At 55.8% G+C, this 22,527-nt stretch overlaps 2 protein-coding genes across 2 annotated transcripts in view; one reads left to right on the top strand and one right to left on the bottom strand.

Moving 5' to 3' along the window:
• Positions 1 to 22,527, top strand: part of LOC104027533 (uncharacterized) — a 347,867-nt gene that overhangs the window by 111,255 nt on the left and 214,085 nt on the right.
• Positions 9,321 to 20,756, bottom strand: LOC104038333 (butyrophilin subfamily 1 member A1-like). Its single transcript, XM_075725292.1, is given in 11 exon segments — positions 9,321 to 9,545; positions 9,547 to 10,169; positions 11,178 to 11,210; positions 11,555 to 11,575; positions 11,701 to 11,871; positions 12,785 to 12,805; positions 13,205 to 13,243; positions 13,712 to 13,819; positions 14,452 to 14,733; positions 18,169 to 18,516; positions 20,669 to 20,756. Coding segments are annotated over 11 exon segments (1,959 nt in total).

The following is a 22,527-nucleotide window of genomic DNA, read 5'->3' as shown; positions in this document are numbered from 1 at the left end:
GGGAAGAGGAGAATCTCGCTCCGATCCGCCTGGTTTTGGCCCAGAATCCCCCCCCAAAACACCCAAAAAACCAAAAAAAGGTGTGGAAGGCTGGGCTGGAAAACGCGATCCTTCCGCAACGCCCTCCGGGCCGGGCGCCCGCGGAGCCGGCGTCCCTCGGCCGTCGCGGTTGAGGATCACGCCGACGAAGCCGTGCTCCTCGCCTCGCCGACCGCCTCGGACCCTCGGCCGGGATGAACACCCCCCGCCATAAAAAAAACCCCAAAATCTTCTCTCGGTGCCAGATTCCCTGAGGTTTCTCTTTCTCCCCGTCTCCTGGAAGGGCTGGGAAGGCGAGATGGCGTCGGCCTCGGCGTCCCGGCGGGCTTTTGGGCCTGGCCAAGATGGCGTCCGCCTCAGCGTCCCGGCGGGCTTTTTGGCCTGGCCAAGATGGCGTCCGTCTTGGCCTCCCGGCGGGCTTTTGGGCCTCGCCAAGACGGCGTCGGCCTTGGTGTCCCGGCGGGCTTTTGCCCCTCGCCAAGATGGCGTCCGTCTTGGCCTCCCGGCGGGCTTTTGGGCCTCGCCAAGATGGCGTCGGCCTCGGCGTCCCGGCGGGCTTTTGGGCCTCGCCAAGATGGCGTCTGCCTTGGTGTCCCGGCGGGCTTTTGGGCCTCGCCAAGATGGCGTCGGCCTTGGTGTCCCGGCGGGCTTTTGGGCCTCGCCAAGATGGCGTCCTGGCAGGCTTTTCGACCTCGCCAAGAGGGCGTCAGCGTTGGTGTCCCGGCGGGCTTCTGGGCCTCGCCAAGACAGCGTCGGCCTCGGCATCCCGGCGGGCTTTTTGGCCTTGCCAAGATGGCGACCTCCTTGGCGTCCCGGCGGGCTTTTGGGCCTCGCCAAGATGGCGTCGGCCTCGGCGTCCCGGCGGGCTTTTGGGCCTCGCCAAGCCTGCCTTTTCGAGACGGAGCGAGCGGGCGCCGAGGCCCCGGCGGGGGTCGCAACCTCCTCTTCCTCGCCTCCTAATCCCCGTGCACCTTGACGTGGGGACAGCAAGGAGACCTTGGTCCGGTAGCAATTCCCGCATTCGGAACATCGGTAGGGAGCTTCTCCCGTGTGGGTCCTCTCGTGTTCCAGGCATTTGGAGCTCATGGTGAAACCCTTCCCGCAGACGTGGCACCTGTAGGGCCTCTCGCCAGTGTGGATCCGCTGGTGGACGATGAGGTGGGAGGTGTTGGTGAAGCTCAAGCCGCACTCGGGGCACCGGTGGGGTCTCTCCCCGGTGTGGAGCTTCCTGTGGAGTTGGAGGTTGAACCTCCGAGTGAAGCTCTTCCCGCACTCGGAGCAGCGATGGGATTTCTCCGCCTTGGGCGGCTTTTGCTGGAAAAGCTCCCGGCTCAGCGCGACGCCGGCGGCTTCGTTGGGTTTCTCCAACCGCTGGATCTGCTGGCGGGACGGGCGGGCGGAGCCGTCGCCCAAGCTCTTCCCGCCTTCGGGGCGCTGGCGGGGCTGCTCCCGGGCGTGAAGCTGCTGCCGGTGACTCGGGTTGTTCCTACGATCCAACGTTTTCCGGCGCTCGCACGCCCGCTCTTCGGCACACGCCATCTCCTTGGCCTCCTCCTCCTCGACGTCCGCACCAGGACGCGGCGGCTCCTGCCTCTCGCCGGCCCGCGGCTCCGCTCTGGGCTCCTCTTTTCCGACTTTCCGACCCCAAAATCCGCCGCCTCGCTCCAACCTCAAGCCGGATCCGTTTGATTCTCCTTGCCGGGAATCTCCAGGCTGGGAATTCTCCTCTTGGTGGCCACCGGCGCCTGCTGATAGAGAAGGGGGGGCTGAGAGGTGACGTCTTTAGGTTGACGGTTGGACTCCACGATCTTAAAGATCTTTTCCAACCTATTCTACGAGCTCCCACAGAAAATGAGGGGTCTCCGCAGGGAAAAACGGGATCTCCACCACCCCCACGGACCTTCCCGCCCCACAGCTCTCACCCAACCGAGCCCAGGTTTTCGGGAACGGACCCGAACTGGGGGACGGAGCAAAGACTCGGAGAAAGTCAAGGTTACCTGGCAGAAGCGGGATCTCCCGGCCGCTCTTGAGGCCGGCCTGGGCTGGAGACGTCGGCTGCTCGACCGGCTCCTTGCTGTGGACCTTCTTGTGGGCGTTGCAGCGGAAATTTTGGGTGAACCCCTTCCCGCAGACGGGACACTTGAAGGGTTTCTCGCCCGTATGGACCGTCTTGTGTCGGACCAGGTCGGAGCTCTTGCGGAAACTCTTCCCGCAATCCCGACACTCGTAGGGTCTCTCACCCGTATGGACCCGACGATGCATGAGGAGATACTGCTGCCGGGCGAAGCTCTTCCCGCAGTCGGGGCAGACGTAGGGTTTCTCATCGGTGTGGACCACTTGGTGGGAGATGAGGTGGGAGCTCTGGCTGAAGCTCTTCCCGCAATCCAAGCACTTGTAGGGCTTCTCGCCCCGATGGAGCATCTCGTGGATGAGCAGCGGTGAGCCGTCGTTGAAGCCCTTCCCGCAGACCGAGCACTTGTAGGGCCTCTCGCCCGTGTGCAGGCGCTGGTGGCGGACGAGGTGGTTCCTCCAGTTGAAGATCCGGCCGCACTCCTCGCACTTGTGGGGCTTCCGCTTGGATTTCGCCTCCGGCTGGGGTTCGCTTTCGCTCGGAGCCCCCCATCTCCCCCCGCCGCCGCGGCCTTCGTCCCGCGTTGCCTCCTCCTCCGCCCCCGCGCCCCGCTCCGCCTTCACCTGGACCTTCTCGGCGTTCTCCTCCTCCTCCTCCTCGCTGCTCCACCCCATACCTGTGGGGACAACGGAGAAGGCGGCGGGGGGCGGGGGGGGTCACCAACGCCGTCACGGCCGCCCTCCGACGCGCAACGACCCTCGTCGCCGGCGCGTGGGGCGAAGCCCCGGCTCGCGAGGAATTCCCGGCCAAGCAGCCCCACGGGCGACGCCGGGGGTGGATGGGGGGGGGGGGGGGCAGATTTGGCGCCCGCGCCGACGGAGGATCTCCCCGTCAATTTGGGGGGAGGCGCATCCCCAAGGCAAAAAAAAAAAAAAAAAAGGAAAAAAACAACCCAGCTCCGGAGACTCGGAGAAGCGACCTTCCCACCATTTCATATTTTTTCCGGCATTTCCCTGCCGGCGTTCCTGCCCGCCGCTGCCCGAAACTGCGACCCCCCCTCCCCACCGCCTCCCTTCCCCTACGCGCGGCCCCCCGCCCCGCTTCGCTTCTGAGCTGCCTTCAGCGTTGCCCCCCCTAAAAAAATAATATAGAAAAGGGGGAGGAAAAAGGGGGTTTTCCAGCATCGCCCCCCGGCCACGCTTGGAGGGGATGGGGATGGGGATGGGAAGGGGGGAGGCGACCCCCGGGTGATGCCCCCCGCCCCCCAAAGCCCCCCCTACGCCCCTGGGTGGGAGCCCACCGCCCCTCGGCGCCCCAGGCAGGGGGTGGGGATGGTGGGGGGGTGGGGGATGGTGGGGGGTGGGGGATGGTGGGGGGGGGGTCCCCTCCAAACACGGCGATGGCTCAGCCTTGTCCCAGCCCCTTCCTGTGCCTCCGCGCAGGCAGCCGGGCTGCAACCGGCCCCCCGAGGCCGAAACGCCGGCGTGGGGGGCGTGGGGGGCGGCTGGGGGGGCCCTGTGGAGGTGGGGGGGCGGGGGGAAGGTTGGGGTAGCCCCCCCCGCACCCCGCTTTGGGTTTTACCCCCCCACACCCCACTGCAGCGGGCTGAGCGGCTTCACCCTGCCCCCCCCCTGCCCCCCAACCCGGGGGTGAGCATCGGCTGGGGGGGTCAAAACCCACGGGGGGCAGCGGCGCTGGGGGGCAGCGGCCCGGGGGGAGTGACAAGTCCTGGAGAGCATCGCCCATGGGGTGCGGCACCCGTGGGGAGCATCCCCCGGGAGAAAGCAGCCCCCCCTCCTGGGGCGCGCGTTGTCCCTGGGGAGCAGCACCCATGGGGAGCGACACCCATGGGGGAGAATCACCCATGGGGAGCATCCCCCGGGAGAAAGCAGCCCCCCTCCTGGGGCGAGCGTCGTCCCTGGGGGAGCAGCACCCATGGGGAGCGACATCCCTGGGGAGCAGCACCCATGGGGTGCAGCACCCGTGGGGGAGCATCCCCCAGGGGAAAGCAGCCCCCCTCCTGGGGTGAGCGTCGTCCCCGGGGGAGCAGCACCCATGGGGAGCAGCACCCATGGGGGAGCATCAGCCCTGGGGAGCAGCACCCATGGGGAGCAGCATCCCCGGGGGAGAATCACCCATGGGGAGCATCCCCCGGGAGAAAGCAGCCCCCCTCCTGGGGCGAGCGTCGTCCCCGGGGGAGCAGCACCCATGGGGAGCGACATCCCTGGGGAGCAGCACCCATGGGGTGCAGCACCCGTGGGGAGCATCCCCCAGGAGAAAGCAGCCCCCCTCCTGGGGCGAGCGTCGTCCCTGGGGGAGCAGCACCCATGGGGAGCGACATCCCTGGGGAGCAGCACCCATGGGAGAGCATCAGCCCTGGGGAGCAGCACCCATGGGGGAGCAGCATTCCCGGGGGAGAATCACCCATGGGAGAGCATCCTCCAGGAGAAAGCAGCCCCCTTCCTGGGGCGAGCGTCGTCCCTGGGGGAGAATCACCCATGGGGAGCATCCCCCAGGGGAAAGCAGCCCCCCTCCTGGGGTGAGCGTCGTCCCTGGGGGAGCAGCACCCATGGGGGAGCATCAGCCCTGGGGAGCAGCACCCATGGGGAGCAGCATCCCCGGGGGAGAATCACCCATGGGAGAGCATCCCCCGGGAGAAAGCAGCCCCCCTCCTGGGGCGAGCGTCGTCCCTGGGGGAGCAGCACCCATGGGGAGCGACATCCCTGGGGAGCAGCACCCATGGGGTGCAGCACCCGTGGGGAGCATCCCCCAGGAGAAAGCAGCCCCCCTCCTGGGGTGAGCGTCGTCCCTGGGGGAGCAGCACCCATGGGGAGCGACATCCCTGGGGAGCAGCACCCATGGGAGAGCATCAGCCCTGGGGAGCAGCACCCATGGGGCAGCAGCACCCCCAGGAGAGCAGCGTCCCTGGGGGAGAAACATCCCTGGGGGAGCATCGTTCCCGGGGAGCAGCACCCATGGGAGAGGATCCCCCAAGAGAAAGCAGCACCTGGGCTGGGGTGAGCATCGCCCCTGGGGGAGTAGCACCCGTGGGAGAGCATTGTCCCTGGAGGAGCAGCACCCATGGGAGAGCATTGTCCCTGGAGGAGCAGTGTCCCTGGGGGAGCAGCATCCCTTGGAGAGCAGCAAATCCAGGAGAGCATCACCCATGGGCGAGCATCGTCCCTGGGGGAGCAGCACCCATGGGAGAGCATTGTCCCTGGGGGAGCAGCACCCATGGAGGAGCAACATCCCTGGGGGAGCATCCCCTAAAAGAAAGCAGCCCCCCGGCTGGGGCGAGCATTGTCCCTGGGGGAGCAGCACCCATGGGAGAGCAGCACCCATGGGGAGCACCATCCCTGAGGACCGTCACCCATGGGAGAGCATCAGCCCTGGGGGAGCATCATCCCCTTCGGGGCGAGCAACACTCCCGGGAGAGCATCACCCCTGGGAAAGCAGCATCGCTGGGGGAGCAGCACCCATGGGAGACCATCATCAGGGCCACAGAAATGCCCCGAGGGCCGGAGCCCCTCTGCTGCGGGGCCAGGCTGGGGGGGCTGGGGGTGCTCAGCCTGGAGAGGAGGGGGCTGCGGGGAGGCCTGAGTGCGGCCTGGCAGTGCTGAGAGGGGCTGCAGGAAGGGGGGGGGGCGAGCTTTAGCAAGGCCTGTTGGGACAGGACAGGGAGTGATGGATTTAACCTAAAGAACAGATTTCGACTGGATATAAGGAAGAAATGTTTTACAGTGTGGGTGGTGGGGCACTGGCACAGGTTGCCCAGAGGTGGTGGAGGCCCCATCCCTGGGAACATCCCAGGCCAGGCTGGACGGGGTCTGAGCACCCTGGGCTGGTTAAAGCTGTCCCTGGCACTGCAGGGGCTGGGCTGGGGGGGCTCTGAAGGGCCCTGCCCACCCAAAGCATTCCGTGATTCCATGATTTCATGATTTCATGATTCTATGATTCCATGGTTCCATGATTCCATGATTTGATGATTCTATGATTCCATGGTTCCATGATTCCATGATTCCATGATTCCATGATTCGATGATTCTGTGATTCGATGATTCTATGATTCCATGATTCTATGATTCCATGATTCTATGATTCTATGACTCCATGGTTCCATGGTTCCATGATTCCATGATTCTATGGTTCCATGGTTCCATGGTTCCATGATTCCATGATTCTATGATTCCATGGTTCCATGGTTCCATGATTCCATGATTCTATGACTCCATGGTTCCATGGTCCCATGATTCCATGATTCCATGATTCTATGATTCCATGGTTCCATGATTCCATGGTTCCATGATTCTATGACTCCATGGTTCCATGGTCCCATGATTCCATGATTCTATGATTCCATGGTTCCATGATTCCATGGTTCCATGATTCCATGATTCCATGGTTCCATGATTCCATGATTCCGTGATTCCATGATTCCGTGATTCCATGATTCTACGACGACCTCCAGGAGAGCGTCGCCCATGGCTGACCGCCCCCAAGACAAAGCAGCCCCTCCCTGGGGCTGTTACCCAAAGCTGCCGCTGCGGGAGAAATCCCATGGGAAAGCCCTACCCTAACTCTGCTTTTCCGCTCTCTTTTTACCTCTCTGCTCTTAACTCCGCTTCCGTTCCCTTCCTGGATCGCTAAGGACGAACTGGCCGGGAGTGGGACACCGGGCGATGCGTCGTCTCCGCTACTACGTGAGGAATTACTAAGGATCTGCCAGGAAGGAAGGGAGGGGAAAGGTGATTTTGGCAGGGGGGAGGTCGCGACCGCCGACTCAATTAAAAAACCGGAGAGACTGCCCCGCCCAAACACTCCCCTCGAGCCCGCGTGGTAAATTAAAACCATATTTTAACCGTTCAATTTAAGCGAAGAAGATACGAGCCGGGAATGATTAATGTGGTAGGTAGGCGTGGGGGTGTTAATTGGCACGTGGAAAAGGCGGAGAAAACGCCGGTGGGCGTGCCGGGCTTTCCGGAATCGCCCGCCTTCGCGCCCAACCTTGCGCAACGCCGGGAACGAAACCGACCTGTCGCCCGGGCGCGGGAAGGCTGGCGTCTCGCACGCCGGGTAAGCGAGCGCCGTTTGGGACAGCGCCCGGCGAGCGGCGCCCGCGGGAGAGCATCGCGGGGGGCTCGGCGCGGGTGCAGGCCGGGCGCGGGTTTCTTGACCCGTCTTTGGGTGAAGAAATGGGTGGCGGGGACAACTGGCGTCCGCCGGTTTGGGTTATTTATTTTTCCCCCCGCCCCATTAATTCCCCATTTAATTAAAATGAAATTTCTGTAAATTTAGTGGCGGTCGGTGAGATTTCGGGTTTAAAAGCCGCTGCCGGCGGAGGCTGGGGCTTTGCTGCCGACTTCTTTCCGCGCGGCCAAAAGCCGAAGAAAAAGAGAAGCTCCCTTTGGCTGCACCACGCGTGGAGGGAAGACGTGGACCCCCTTGGGAGATGTCTATGAGGCTCAGATGTCACCGTGGACCCCCTTGGGAGATGTCTATGAGGCTGAGATGTCACCATGAACCCCTGGGAGATGCCTCCAAGGCTCAGATGTCACCGTGGACCCCCAGGAGATGCCTCCAAGGCTCAGATGTCACCATGAACCCCCGGGAGATGCCTCCAAGGCTCAGATGTCACCGTGGACCCCCCGGAAGAGCCTCCAAGGCTCAGATGTCACCGTGGACCCCCCGGAAGAGCCTCCAAGGCTCAGATGTCACCGTGGACCCCCCGGGAGATGCCTCCAAGGCTCAGATGTCACCGTGGACCCCCCGGGAGATGCCTCCGAGGCTCAGATGTCACCATGGACCCCCCGGGAGATGCCTCCAAGGCTCAGATGTCACCATGGACCCCTTGGGAGAGGCCTCCGAGGCTCAGATGTCACCATGGACCCCCCGGGAGATGCCTCCAAGGCTCAGATGTCACCGTGGACCCCCTGGGAGATGCCTCCAAGGCTCAGATGTCACCGTGGACCCCCCGGGAGATGCCTCCGAGGCTCAGATGTCACCATGGACCCCCCGGGAGATGCCTCCAAGGCTCAGATGTCACCATGGACCCCCCGGGAGATGCCTCCAAGGCTCAGATGTCACCATGGACCCCTTGGGAGAGGCCTCCGAGGCTCAGATGTCACCATGGACCCCCCTGGGAGAGGCCTCCGAGGCTGAGATGTCACCGGTAGAAGGGTCAGGAGATGCAACTCCATTGCCAGGCAGCGTTATCAGGACCGTGAGGGTGTTAATTAGCGTTAATCACCCTGCTTGGCCCCACCTAGGACCAGCGATGGGCCAAGGGCTCTCTTTAAGCCCCACCCAAGGTGATCCACCTGGTCGGAGGAGCCCTGGCCAAGGCTGAGCTGCAGCCCGTGGTTCCTCCTGAGCCACAGACTCGGTTTCTGGCTTCGCCCTGGATCTGCCTCATCCCCGTGGATTTGCCTGATGATCCGGGCCCTTGGCTGAACCCGGGCCGCTCTGCTGGGGCACTTCTGGCCTGTCAAATAACCCACAAAGGCGTCAAGGAGAGAATTTTTTATTGAAATCGCCGACTTTTGTAAACGTGAGGTGGCCGTCAAGGAACCGAGCGCCACAAATCCGCCTGCTACGGAGACCGCTCCCCGTCAAACCGGCCCCGTGTCCCGAGGCTTTGGGGACTGGAGATAAAGTGGAAGAGAAGAGGGTGGAGACGCACGGCTCCTTCTTCCCAAATTCTCGTCTTGGTGTTGGCACTGTGGGGGGTTTTAGTTTCCATATCTCAGGTGTCTCCTGGCACCCTTGGGTCCCGACGCCCTTGGGTCCCAACACCCTTGGGTCCCAACACCCTTGGGTCTCAACTCCCTTGGGTCCCAACTGCCCTGGGTCCCGACACCCTTGGGTCCCGACACCCTTGGGTCCCGACTCCCTCGGGTCCCGACACCCTTGGGTCCCGACACCCTCGGGTCCCGACACCCTTGGGTCTCAAAACCCTTGGGTCCCGACACCCTTGGGTCCCGACACCCTTGGGTCCCGACACCCTTGGGTCCCGACGCCCTTGGGTCTCAAAACCCTTGGGTCCCGACACCCTTGGGTCCCGACGCCCTTGGGTCCCGACGCCCTTGGGTCTCAAAACCCTTGGGTCCCGACACCCTTGGGTCCCGACGCCCTTGGGTCCCGACACCCTTGTTGGTTTGGACTCTGCCCGTAGCTGAAGGACTTGGAGGAGCAAGCCGCTCGCTTGGAGACGTCACCTTAGGAGAAGACAAATGTGCCTCAGCCACCACCACGTCCTGTTGCGAGCTCCAACAGGAGCTGGGCTAGCTCTGCTCGGCTGCAGATGCCACCGTGGCTTAAATGGGAGAGTCTCGGGATGCCGGGGTGGCGCGATGCGACTGGAAGAGTCTTGGGCATTGACCGTGGCCGCTTTGCGGGCAGCGGCGTGGGCTTGCCCGTCCCGGTCACGTCCCGCTCCCCAGCGTGCGCGGGGCCCGTCATCCCGTCAGGAGGTTCTGCAGGGGGAAGCACGAAGGGAGCAGAGGCTCCTCCACGCTGGGGACGCGTGGGGGCGAAGGAGGCGACTTCAGGCTGAGTCGGGCGATCGGCCCCACGCGGAACCAGGGATGGATCCTCTCCCCGCTCAAGGGGGCCAGCGGGAAGGTGAAGAGCAGGTCTTGGTTGTCAGCGTTGAAGAAGGCTACCTTCTGTCCCTCAAAGTCCAGGTAAACCCTAATCATCCGGGGCGTCTGGGTGAGGACGAGCGCTGTGTGGTCGGGGGAGGTCAGAGCCCAATATTTGCCCCCGCAGTGGAAAAGAGCCAAGATCCCGTCTTGAGGAGCTGGGTTGATCCACCCCTTCCTCTTCATGGACCACTTGGCCACCCCCATCGCCCAGACCCCTCCTTCCTCCGTCCCCACGTCCACCTCCCAGAAATATCTCCCCGAGACGAAGCCCTCAAGGCCCAGGACGCAGTGGTAGGTGTCGTATCTCTCGGGGTTATCCGGCATGGCTTGCCGCGTGTCTCCGCGCCGGACGCTCTTCCCACCCGCCGAGAGGATGAGCTGGGGGTGCGCCGTGTCCGTGTCCAGTGTGATGTACACTGCGGGGAGAGAGGGAGAGCTCAGCCGAAGACCTTCCGTTGCCTTTGGGGGTCTCCAAGACCTTCTGTTGCCTTTGGGGGTCTCCAAGACCTTCCGTTGCCTTTGGAGGTCTCCAAGACTTTCCGTTGCCTTTGGAGGTCTCCAAGACCTTCCGTTGCCTTTGGAGGTCTCCAAGACCTTCCGTTGCCTTTGGGGGTCTCCAAGACCTTCCGTTGCCTTTGGGGGTCTCCAAGACCTTCCGTTACCTTTGGGGGTCTCCAAGACCTTCCGTTGCCTTTGGAGGTCTCCAAGACCTTCCGTTGCCTTTGGGGGTCTCCAAGACCTTCCGTTACCTTTGGGGGTCTCCAAGACCTTCCGTTGCCTTTGGAGGTCTCCAAGACCTTCCGTTGCCTTTGGGGGTCTCCAAGACCTTCCGTTGCCTTTGGGGGTCTCCAAGACCTTCCGTTGCCTTTGGGGGTCTCCTTGAGGTTGATTCCTCTTGGAGAAAGGTTTTGGGGGCCCTCAAATGCTCAGCGCAGCCGGAGCTCGGGCCTATCTCCCGCTACCTCCAGCATGGTCCCAGATGATGCTTCGTCTGGGCGACCGCGTTGGCCAAGCGCCGGTTGGGACGTGGCTGGAGCTCAGGGACCTCCGTTCATTGAGGAGGAGCCTTATTAAACATCTGCGTCCAGCTCTTGGGGAGGAACCGAGAACATCACCCTGGGCGGGGACGGGATGAGTTTCCCCATCCCGCAACCCTTGTCCCAGGGGAGTTTGGCCGAGAGCGTCCCCGCTCCGTACCAACGCTGCCTTCCACGCTCGCTCTGCTGTCAAGACTCCGGCGCTTTAGAAATAGCCGGGAAAAAAAAGCCAAAAAAAGGACGGAAAACCGCTTATGCAGTGGGAAAAGGAAGCAGAAAGCATCCGAGCAGTTGGGGCGTGGAGGCTCAGCCCTTGATTTATCCGCGCCCCGCCCAGCAGCGCGGGGGAAGGGACGCGTGGAGCGGCAGAAGGCGAGAGCCGGGTACCTTCTTCCACCGGGACGACGGTGTTTCTCCACCCTGAAACCAAAGAGAAGCGATCGCTGGCGGCTCCCCTGCCGTGGGGCGGGGATTTGGGGTGGTGACCCCCAGGGCTGCAGACCGCTCCGTGCTTTGCTTTAAGATACTCAAATGTAATTTATTTTACAACATCGAGGCGTCAAAATAGCACCCTGGGCATCCTTTCTGGACCAATTCATTGGGTTTTTGGGGTTTTTTTTACACCCTGGGAGTCTTTTGCAATCGGTGTCGGTGGGGTCTTGGTAATAAAACCAAGCAAGACCCGTCCCACCCCCCCCAAAAATTACGCGCGGTTCGAAAGACCGCGGCGCTGAGGCTGGGGGAAGAGCAAGGATGGAACTTACGCAGTTCTGCGGTGTGTTTCTCTGGAAAAGAAAAGGGGAAAAATGAACGCTTTTAGTCAAAGCATGTGATTTTGGGGGGGGGCAAACCCTCGTATTTCGATCCCTACGTAGCCACCAAACCCAAGGGTATGTTAACGGTGTTAGACCTCCAAAATCTGCCTGCAGATGGGAGGGAAAATTGGCTGGAAGGAAAAATTTTTGGGCACCCCAAGGGGCTGGATGGGGTTTGTGGGGCAGGTGCCGCCACGAGGTGGGGCTCCACCTCGTCTGAAGCTGGATGAAGGAGGTTAGGGGAAGGTCGTCTCCTTTCTCGCAGACTTTTAGAGGGTGGAAGAAGCAAAGCAACACTTACGTATTTCCATGTCGCGTTCCGCTGGAAGGGGGAGGGAAAAAAAAAAAAAATTATAAATAAAAGCAGGAAGAAATACGTGGGATGACTGGAAAAAGCTAATTTGCTGTCGGCAACTTGTCCAGGCGCCCGAGCGCCTCCTTGCTTCTTCTCCTGCCTGGGGCTTTGGAAGTTGAGTTGAAGGAAGGGTTGGGTTGATGTTGGAAGGTGATGCGGCTTCTTTTTTTTTTTTTTTTGGGGGGGGTGAGTGGAACTGCCGAATTGATTGCCCTAAATGGGATTTTTTGGTGGGTGGCGTGGGCTTAGTCTAAGAGCAAAAGGGTTCCTTGGTCCTCCTCTTGCTTGACGCTCCTTCGTTGGCCATGTTGCCATCAAAGCTAGCGATTGTGATGGGGGGAAGAAGAAAATTTGGGGATTTCCTGCTTTCTCAGACCGCCTTTGGGGAGAAATGTGCGAATCTTGAATTTTCTTCCTCCGGAAACGAGGAAGCTTTTTCTTATTACCCCAAAATTGCATTCCTCCAAACCCAAGGAAGCTTGTTTTTATTTTTCCACAATTCTATTACTCCAAAACCAAGCTCTCCTCAAAAACCCTGCCAAAGCTATAACTAAACTAGGACAAACGTGTGCGCTATAGGCGGGCTTTGTAGACCGCCACCCATCCCCTCAGAGCTTTATTATATAAAAATAAAGAGATTTGGGTCTTCCCTACGGTCGGTTAGCCGAGTTGGCCAACTCGCGTTCGCTCAGGCACTTTCTTTGGTCCCCGATTTTTTCCCCGCTTCCCCCCCGCCGGTTTACGAACTCGCATAACGAAGCGCGCATCGCTCTGCAGCTCTTATTTTTTCCGACAGGAACAAACCCACCCCCGGGTTTACTTACAGATTTCAGCGTCGCGCTGCTCTGAAAAGAAAAGCAGAAACAAGCGTGAGAGGAAGTTTCCTTTCTCACAGGAAAATTGGCAGCGGCTTGGGGCGCGGAGAACGGCGCAGAAGCCCAGCCTCTAATAACGTAACTGGCAGAGGTTGGCTAAAAAAAAAAAAAGGGGAAAAAGCAGGAAAAAAACAAAAAAGGGATTTCCCAAATTCCGTGGCATTTTGTTCGTGCGTTTTCAGAACTTAAATGAAATCTTTTTAACCTTTTCCCGCCCCTCCTCGCTCTTTCAAATGGCTTTTTGCTGTGAAATTACCCAACAAACGCCGTTTTAAAAGCAAATTTAGGAGACGCGTGCATGCGGGACCCAACCCTCCTTCGCTACCAAAAACCAAAAATACTATTTGAAAAGGCGGGGGGAAAAAAAACGAAAAAAGCATCTCTTACTGAGTTCCGCGGCGTGTTGGGCTGCAAGAAAGAACAGAGAATGTCGCGTGGGTTAAAGGAAGGTTTCTCCCACACCTACGTCACGCGAGGGTGACCCGCGATGGAGGCGTTGGCTGAACATCGGGGGGTTGTGGTGGTGTTTTTTGGGTTTTTTTTTGGCTTGTTCGATGCCCGAGGGGGAAATTTGGCGCGAAACGGGCTGGGGTGCTCGCGTTGGAGCTCTTCTTCCCTTGCGTCCTCTCCTTGCGGTTGGCTTTAGAGCCTTTGATGGTCACCCTGGTCGAGGTCATGAGCTATTAGGGATGGAGGTGACGCTTCTGGTTGCTAAAAAACCCGATATTTTGGGAATATCTCAATGGGAGAGAGCTCAAATGTCTGGGGGCACTCGGTCCTGCTTTGAGCAGGTCCGTATCAATTCAGCGTGGTCTTGGGCGCTCAAATAACCTCTTGGGTGCCCAAAAGTCGCCTCGCTCTTCCCGAACTCCTTACCTCGTAGCCGTAAGATAAAGAGAGAGACGCCGACCAGCGAAGCTAAGCCGGCAGCCAGGGTCGCCAACAAAGCTGCCATCCAGGGAGAGTCCTTTGGGAAAATGGGGTCTGGAATAGAAAAAAAATTCCCCAAATGGTGTTAATCCGGGCTGTGATTACGCGTACGGGTGTTGCGTTGGAGCGGGCGTGGCTGTACGTAAGGACGAGGTGGTGCCACGCTCTTATATGAAGGTCGTTAATGAACGTGAGCCCGCTGGAAATTCAAAACTGGAAAGAAATCCCCGTTAAAAAAAAAAAAATCTAGAACGTTTTTGGATTTTGTGTTCCGTGATGGGAATATGTAGAAGAATGGTGTCTTGTAAGTGCTCGGTCTCTGAGCATTTTTATTGAAATATTTAGACCCGAGGTTGCTTTTTAATAGAATTTTTAAAAATTTTAATAGAAAATTCCTGCTTTAGCGACGGTTCGGAAGAAAACTACGCTGAAACCGACTTTCTACTAAAAAAAAAAAATTCCGAGTAGCCCTGATTCGATCCCTGATGGCGCAGAAAACCGTCCCCGCTCCATGGCACGCTCGTGATGTACGGAGCGCCGCGGCCGTCCGGGGATGGAACAGATCCCCCGGGCCCAGAAGCCTCCTCAGATGCAGCCAACAACGATCGGGCGCATAAAACGAGGGGGAGAAACCCGCTTATTTCGCTGGTTTGAGTTTTAAAACTTGAATTCTGGCGGCAAATCACCTGATATAGAAATGGTCGAGACCTTCTCCTGGGGAAGCCTCAGGTTCCTGACGGAACAGGACACGTTTCGGTTTGCGTTTCTTTGGATGACGATGGATTTCTCCACCTCGAAGAAGCCGTTCTGGTCTTGGGAGTAGGATTGGGTGAAGGACGGGAGCTGCTGGCCCTGGAAATCTCTCCACAGCATCTCGGGCTTTGGGTACCAGCCAGTTGCTCGACACCCCACGCGGATCCCCCCATCTTGGTAATCCTCCACGGAGAGGAGGGGGCTGGAACCTGAAACTGGGACAAAAAAAAAATAAAATAAAACCCCAAAAAACCCCACCTCTATCAGCCAAACTGAGTGCCCGTGCTGGAGGAGACCTGCTCAACGCTTTTCCCGTTCCCAGCCACCACGTCAGGGCAGCGCTGCCGAAACGACTCACGGGAAAACTCTGAGCTTGGCCCGGAATCGATGCTACTCGTTCCTATTTTCCTCCTCCCTCAGAGGAACCCAAAACCTCATGAACTTCCACTTTCGGGGACAGCCCGGGCCTGATTTATTTCCCCTCAGCAACGTCCTCAAGAGTCACGGGACAAGTGTGGAATCCCCCGACCCACGCGGCACAGCCTCTCCTAAAGAGAAGGATGCAGCAGGTGGAAGCTCATGAGATGAAGCCGTCTCCATCCAAAAGCTCATCCCCTCCGCAGACTACGTGAGGTGAGACCTGAGGGGCTCGGGGGGGGAAAATCCTGTCTTTAAGGATGCAGGAGATGCTCGGCCAACTGCAAGGTCAACGTTCTCCAGTTGGGAGGGAAAATCCTGTCTTTAAGGACGCAGGAGATGCTCGACCAACTGCAAGGTCAACGTTCCCCGGCTGGGAGGGAAAATCCTGTCTTTAAGGACGCAGGAGATGCTCGGCCAACTGCAAGGTTAACGTTCTCCAGTTGGGAGGGAAAATCCTGTCTTTAAGGATGCAGGAGATGCTTGGCCAACTGCAAGGTCAACGTTCCCCGGCTGGGAGGGAAAATCCTGTCTTTAAGGACGCAGGAGATGCTCGGCCAACTGCAAGGTCAACGTTCCCCGGCTGGGAGGGAAAATCCTGTCTTTAAGGACGCAGGAGATGCTCGACCAACTGCAAGGTCAACGTTCCCCGGCTGGGAGGGAAAATCCTGTCTTTAAGGACGCAGGAGATGCTCGGCCAACTGCAAGGTTAACGTTCTCCAGTTGGGAGGGAAAATCCTGTCTTTAAGGATGCAGGAGATGCTTGGCCAACTGCAAGGTCAACGTTCCCCGGCTGGGAGGGAAAATCCTGTCTTTAAGGACGCAGGAGATGCTCGGCCCAACTGCAAGGTCAACGTTCCCTGGCTGGGAGGGAAAATCCTGTCTTTAAGGACGCAGGAGATGCTCGGCCCAACTGCAAGGTCAACGTTCCCCCGGCTGGGAGGGAAAATCCTGTCTTTAAGGACGCAGGAGATGCTCGGCCAACTGCAAGGTCAACGTTCCCCGGCTGGGAGGGAAAATCCTGTCTTTAAGGACGCAGGAGATGCTCGGCCAACTGCAAGGTCAACGTTCCCCGGCTGGGAGGGAAAATCCTGTCTTTAAGGACGCAGGAGATGCTCGGCCAACTGCAAGGTCAACGTTCCCCGGCTGGGAGGGAAAATCCTGTCTTTAAGGACGCAGGAGATGCTCGGCCAACTGCAAGGTCAACGTTCTCCAGCTGGGAGGGAAAATCCTGTCTTTAAGGACGCAGGAGATGCTCGGCCAACTGCAAGGTCAACGTTCTCCAGCTGGGAGGGAAAATCCTGTCTTTAAGGACGCAGGAGATGCTTGGCCAACTGCAAGGTCAACGTTCCCTGGCTGGGAGGGAAAATCCTGTCTTTAAGGATGCAGGAGATGCTCGGCCCAACTGCAAGGTCAACGTTCTCCAGTTGGGAGGGAAAATCCTGTCTTTAAGGACGCAGGAGATGCTCGACCAACTGCAAGGTCAACGTTCCCCCGGCTGGGAGGGAAAATCCTGTCTTTAAGGACGCAGGAGATGCTCGGCCAACTGCAAGGTTAACGTTCTCCAGTTGGGAGGGAAAATCCTGTCTTTAAGGATGCAGGAGATGCTTGGCCAACTGCAAGGTCAACGTTCCCCGGCTGGGAGGGAAAATCCTGTCTTTAAGGACGCAGGAGATGCTCGGCCAACTGCAAGGTCAATGTTCCCCGGCTGGGAGGGAAAATCCTGTCTTTAAGGACGCAGGAGATGCTCGGCCAACTGCAAGGTCAACGTTCTCCAGCTGGGAGGGAAAATCCTGTCTTTAAGGATGCAGGAGATGCTCGGCCAACTGCAAGGTCAACGTTCCCTGGCTGGGAGGGAAAATCCTGTCTTTAAGGATGCAGGAGATGCTCGGCCAACTGCAAGGTTAACGTTCTCCAGTTGGGAGGGAAAATCCTGTCTTTAAGGACGCAGGAGATGCTCGGCCAACTGCAAGGTCAACGTTCCCCGGCTGGGAGGGAAAATCCTGTCTTTAAGGACGCAGGAGATGCTCGGCCAACTGCAAGGTCAACGTTCCCCGGCTGGGAGGGAAAATCCTGTCTTTAAGGACGCAGGAGATGCTTGGCCAACTGCAAGGTTAACGTTCTCCAGTTGGGAGGGAAAATCCTGTCTTTAAGGATGCAGGAGATGCTCGGCCAACTGCAAGGTCAACGTTCTCCAGTTGGGAGGGAAAATCCTGTCTTTAAGGATGCAGGAGATGCTCGGCCAACTGCAAGGTCAACGTTCCCTGGCTGGGAGGGAAAATCCTGTCTTTAAGGATGCAGGAGATGCTCGGCCAACTGCAAGGTTAACGTTCTCCAGTTGGGAGGGAAAATCCTGTCTTTAAGGACGCAGGAGATGCTCGGCCAACTGCAAGGTCAACGTTCCCCGGCTGGGAGGGAAAATCCTGTCTTTAAGGACGCAGGAGATGCTCGGCCAACTGCAAGGTCAACGTTCCCCGGCTGGGAAACGCATGGTGCCCCACGTTCACGTCTGCTCACGTCCCGCCCCGGGACAATTTGGAGCCCACATCCAAAAAAAGGCGCAAAAGGATGCGTCGTTGGGCTCAGCTGCGTCATCTCCTGCCCCTTCCACGTGAGATGGAAGGATCTCCCCCTCCTTCCTCGCTCTTTCGAAGCAAGCCAACTAGAGGCGAAGTCCAAGGTGGTGGACCAGGAGGTTTGACCTTTCGAAGCAAGCCAACTAGAGGCGAAGTCCAAGGTGGTGGACCAGGAGGTTTGACCTTTCGAAGCAAGCCAACTAGAGGCGAAGTCCAAGGTGGTGGACCAGGAGGTTTGACCTTTTGAAGCAAGCCAACTAGAGGTGAAGACCAAGGTGGTGGACCAGGAGGTTTGACCTGGGGCAGCCAGGGCTGTGGTCCGAGGTGGTGGACCAGGAGGTTTGACCTGGGGCAGCCCGGAGGTTTCTCCCGGCTTAGAGGACGGTGCTGCCGCGTTTGTGAGACTTTGCGGGTCTGGGTGACGGGACAATCCATGTTCTGCAGGGATCTGAGGCCAAGCGGCTCAGGAGATGCTCGCGAGGAGCTGGGCCACCAAGCAGAGAAACGTCAGAAGAGACTTCTGAGCTGCAGTGGGCAAACGGGACGCGCCGGAGGTCCATCTTGTAGACAACCCCGGCTCCTATTTGGGTTTTGGATTTTTTTTTTTCCCAACCCCTATTTGGTTTTTTGTTTTTTTTTTGTTTTTTTTTTTTTTACCTGCTATCTTCAAGTCCACCGTGGCTTCTTCATAAAAATTCCCGTCTTTGACGAGACACCGGTACTGTCCCTCATCGCTCAGCCTGGTCCTCAGGATCCTCAAGGAAACGTTCCCGACGGAGACGCCCTCCTTCAAAAACTCCGTCCTCTCCTGGTACTCGGGCATCTGGGAGGCGTAGTGGTCCTGCCCGCTGTGGTAGAGGTGGACGTAGGCGGAGAACCTGGACCGGAACCACCTCACCTCCATGCTCTCGGCGCTCATCCCGGGGGAGAGGCGGCAGGGCAGCACCACGGCGGCGCCCGCGGCGGCGGTGACGGGGCGCTCGGCTCCCAGGACGCGGAACTGGGCTGCGAGAGGCGGCGGCTGAGCGGGGGGCACGCCCGGGACGCGCGGGCGGGTCCGCTGCTGCGGCGGCCGCGCGCATAACGGGGGTTTTAATTTTTATGGAGGGGTTTTAATTTTTTTCAGAGGAATTTTAATTTTTTCCGGAGGAATTTTAATTTTTTTGGAGGAATTTTAATTTTCTGGAGGAATTTTAATTTTTTCTGGAGGAATTCTAATTTTTCTGGAGGGATTCTAATTTTTCTGGAGGGATTCTAATTTTTTTCTGGATGAATTTCAATTTTTCTGGAGGAATTCTAATTTTTCCTCTGGAGGAATTTCATTTTTCCCTCTGGAGGAATTTCAATTTTTTCCTGGAGGAATTTCAATTTTTTCCTGAAGGAATTTAATTTTTTTCCTCTGGAGGAATTTCATTTTTCCCTCTGGAGGAATTTTATTTTTTTTCCTGGAGGAATTTCAATTTTTTTCCTGGAGGAATTTCAATTTTTTCCTGGAGGAATTTCAATTTTTTCCTGGAGGAATTTCATTTTTTTCCTCTGGAGGAATTTCATTTTTCCCTCTGGAGGAATTTCATTTTTTTCTCCTGGAGGAATTTCAATTTTTTTCTGGAGGAATTTCAAATTTTTTCCTGGAGGAATTTCAATTTTTCCCTGGAGGAATTTCAATTTTCTCCGCAGGAATTTCAATTTTCTCCGCAGGAATTTCAATTTTCTCTGGAGGAATTTCAATTTTTTTCCTGGAGGACTCCGGTTGGCTTGGCGGCACGCCCCCCGGAAGGAATGGGCCAACCCAGCGCCAACGAGCATCGCGGCGGGGCGGGCACCCGGCGTACGGCCGCTGGATCCAGAATCTCCAGCTGCCGGCGTCGCAGCCGGATCTGGGAAGGAGCCCGGAGAAGGCGAGGCCGAGCGCGCCGCGATGCCGACGCTCTTGCGAGGCGAAGCGGCCGCCCGATTTGGGGGGCGGGGGAAGGGACGGGGTTTGGGGGCTCAAGGGGTGCTGGGGGCGGAGCTTCCCGACGGCCCAGGGCGGAGCCGGCGACCCCGAGCCCTCCCCCCTTGGGAGGGCGCCTCTCCCCGCCGGTCCCCGAAGTTTTTATTTATCCTGCCTAGATTTTTTTTTTTTTTAAAAAAAAAACCACCTTTTGTACATTATTAACACGCCGGCGGGGGGGCGGGGGGGAAAAAAAACCCGCTTTTTGTACATTATTAACACACCGGCGGGGGGAAAAAAAAACCAAAAAAACACTTTTTGTAAATTATTAACACGCCAGCGGGGGGAAAAAAAAACCGAAAAACACTTTTTGTACATTATTAACATGGCGGTGGGGGGAAAAAAGAAAAAAAAAAACACTTTTTGTACATTATTAACATGGTGGTGGGAAAAAAAGAAAAAAAAACCACTTTTTGTACATTATTAACATGCCGCGGGGGGAAAAAAAAGGAAAAAAACCACTTTTTGTACATTATTAACATGCTGGCGGGGGAAAAAAAGAAAAAAAAACCACTTTTTGTACATTATTAACACGCCGGCGGGGGGAAAAAAAAAACAAAAAACACTTTTTGTACATTATTAACATGGCGGTGGGGGGGAAAAAAAGAAAAAAAAAAAACCACTTTTTGTACATTATTAACACGGTGGTGGGAAAAAAAAGAAAAAAAAGCACTTTTTGTACATTATTAACACGCTGGCGGGGGGAAAAAAAGGAAAAAAAGCACTTTTTGTACATTATTAACACACCGGCGGGGGGAAAAAAAAACCGAAAAAACACTTTTTGTACATTATTAACACGCCAGCGGGGGGAAAAAAAAAACGAAAAACACTTTTTGTACATTATTAACATGGCGGTGGGGGGAAAAAAGAAAAAAAAAAACACTTTTTGTATATTATTAACACAGTGGTGGGGGGAAAAAAAGGAAAAAAACCCACTTTTTGTACATTATTAACACGCCGGCGGGGGGAAAAAAAGGAAAAAAAGCACTTTTTGTACATTATTAACACGCTGGCGGGGGGGAAAAAAGGAAAAAAAACCCTTTTTGTACATTATTAACACGGTGGTGGGGGAAAAAAAATAAACCCCATTTTTTGTAGATTATTAAGGCGGCGGCGGGGGAGGGCCGGTGTGACGCAGGAAGCGGACGCCCCGCAGACCCTCACCGCAGGCTGCAGCCCGGACGCCAAAGCCGAGGAAGAGGAGGAGGCGAGGAAGGACGGAGCAGAGGCGGGGGCACGAGGAAAAGCCCATCGTCCCATCGGATCGCACTGCGGAAGGGGAAAGGGAGGGGGGGAAATGAATTAAAAAATCAGTTAAATTCATCGTCCCATCGGATCGCACTGCGGAAGGGGGAAAAAGGGAGGGGGGGGGGGGGAAATCAATTAAAAAATCAATTAAATTCATCTTCCCATCCGATTTCACTGGGAAAGGGGAAAAAGGGAGAGGGGGGAAAAAAATCAATTAAAAAATCAATTAAATTCATCTTCCCATCCGATTTCAACAGGGAAAGGGGAAAAAAGGGAGAGGGGGAAAAAAATCAATTAAAAAATCAATTAAAAAATCAATTAAATTCATCTTCCCATCCGATTTCAACAGGGAAAGGGGAAAAAAGGGAGAGGGGGAAAAAAATCAATTAAAAAATCAATTAAAAAATCAATTAAATTCATCTTCCCATCCGATTTCAACAGGGAAAGGGGAAAAAAGGGAGAGGGGGAAAAAAATCAATTAAAAAATCAATTAAAAAATCAATTAAATTCATCTTCCCATCCGATTTCAACAGGGAAAGGGGAAAAAAGGGAGAGGGGGAAAAAAATCAATTAAAAAATCAATTAAAAAATCAATTAAATTCATCTTCCCATCCGATTTCAACAGGGAAAGGGGAAAAAAAGGGAGAGGGGGAAAAAAATCAATTAAAAAATCAATTAAAAAATCAATTAAATTCATCTTCCCATCCGATTTCAACAGGGAAAGGGGAAAAAAGGGAGAGGGGGAAAAAAATCAATTAAAAAATCAATTAAAAAAATCAATTAAATTCATCTTCCCATCCGATTTCAACAGGGAAAGGGGAAAAAAGGGAGAGGGGGAAAAAAATCAATTAAAAAATCAATTAAAAAATCAATTAAATTCATCTTCCCATCCGATTTCAACAGGGAAAGGGGAAAAAAGGGAGAGGGGGAAAAAAATCAATTAAAAAATCAATTAAAAAATCAATTAAATTCATCTTCCCATCCGATTTCAACAGGGAAAGGGGAAAAAAGGGAGAGGGGGAAAAAAATCAATTAAAAAATCAATTAAAAAATCAATTAAATTCATCTTCCCATCCGATTTCAACAGGGAAAGGGGAAAAAAGGGAGAGGGGGAAAAAAATCAATTAAAAAATCAATTAAAAAATCAATTAAATTCATCTTCCCATCCGATTTCAACAGGGAAAGGGGAAAAAAGGGAGAGGGGGAAAAAAATCAATTAAAAAATCAATTAAAAAATCAATTAAATTCATCTTCCCATCCGATTTCAACAGGGAAAGGGGAAAAAAGGGAGAGGGGGAAAAAAATCAATTAAAAAATCAATTAAAAAATCAATTAAATTCATCTTCCCATCCGATTTCAACAGGGAAAGGGGAAAAAAGGGAGAGGGGGAAAAAAATCAATTAAAAAATCAATTAAAAAATCAATTAAATTCATCTTCCCATCCGATTTCAACAGGGAAAGGGGAAAAAAGGGAGAGGGGGAAAAAATCAATTAAAAAATCAATTAAAAAATCAATTAAATTCATCTTCCCATCCGATTTCAACAGGGAAAGGGGAAAAAAGGGAGAGGGGGAAAAAAATCAATTAAAAAATCAATTAAAAAATCAATTAAATTCATCTTCCCATCCGATTTCAACAGGGAAAGGGGAAAAAAGGGAGAGGGGGAAAAAAATCAATTAAAAAATCAATTAAAAAATCAATTAAATTCATCTTCCCATCCGATTTCAACAGGGAAAGGGGAAAAAAGGGAGAGGGGGAAAAAAATCAATTAAAAAA

Source organism: Pelecanus crispus, chromosome 29 (genome assembly GCF_030463565.1).
Source record: "Pelecanus crispus isolate bPelCri1 chromosome 29, bPelCri1.pri, whole genome shotgun sequence".
In the NCBI taxonomy this organism is placed as follows: domain Eukaryota; kingdom Metazoa; phylum Chordata; class Aves; order Pelecaniformes; family Pelecanidae; genus Pelecanus; species Pelecanus crispus.
This window is presented reverse-complemented; position numbering and strand designations above follow the sequence as displayed.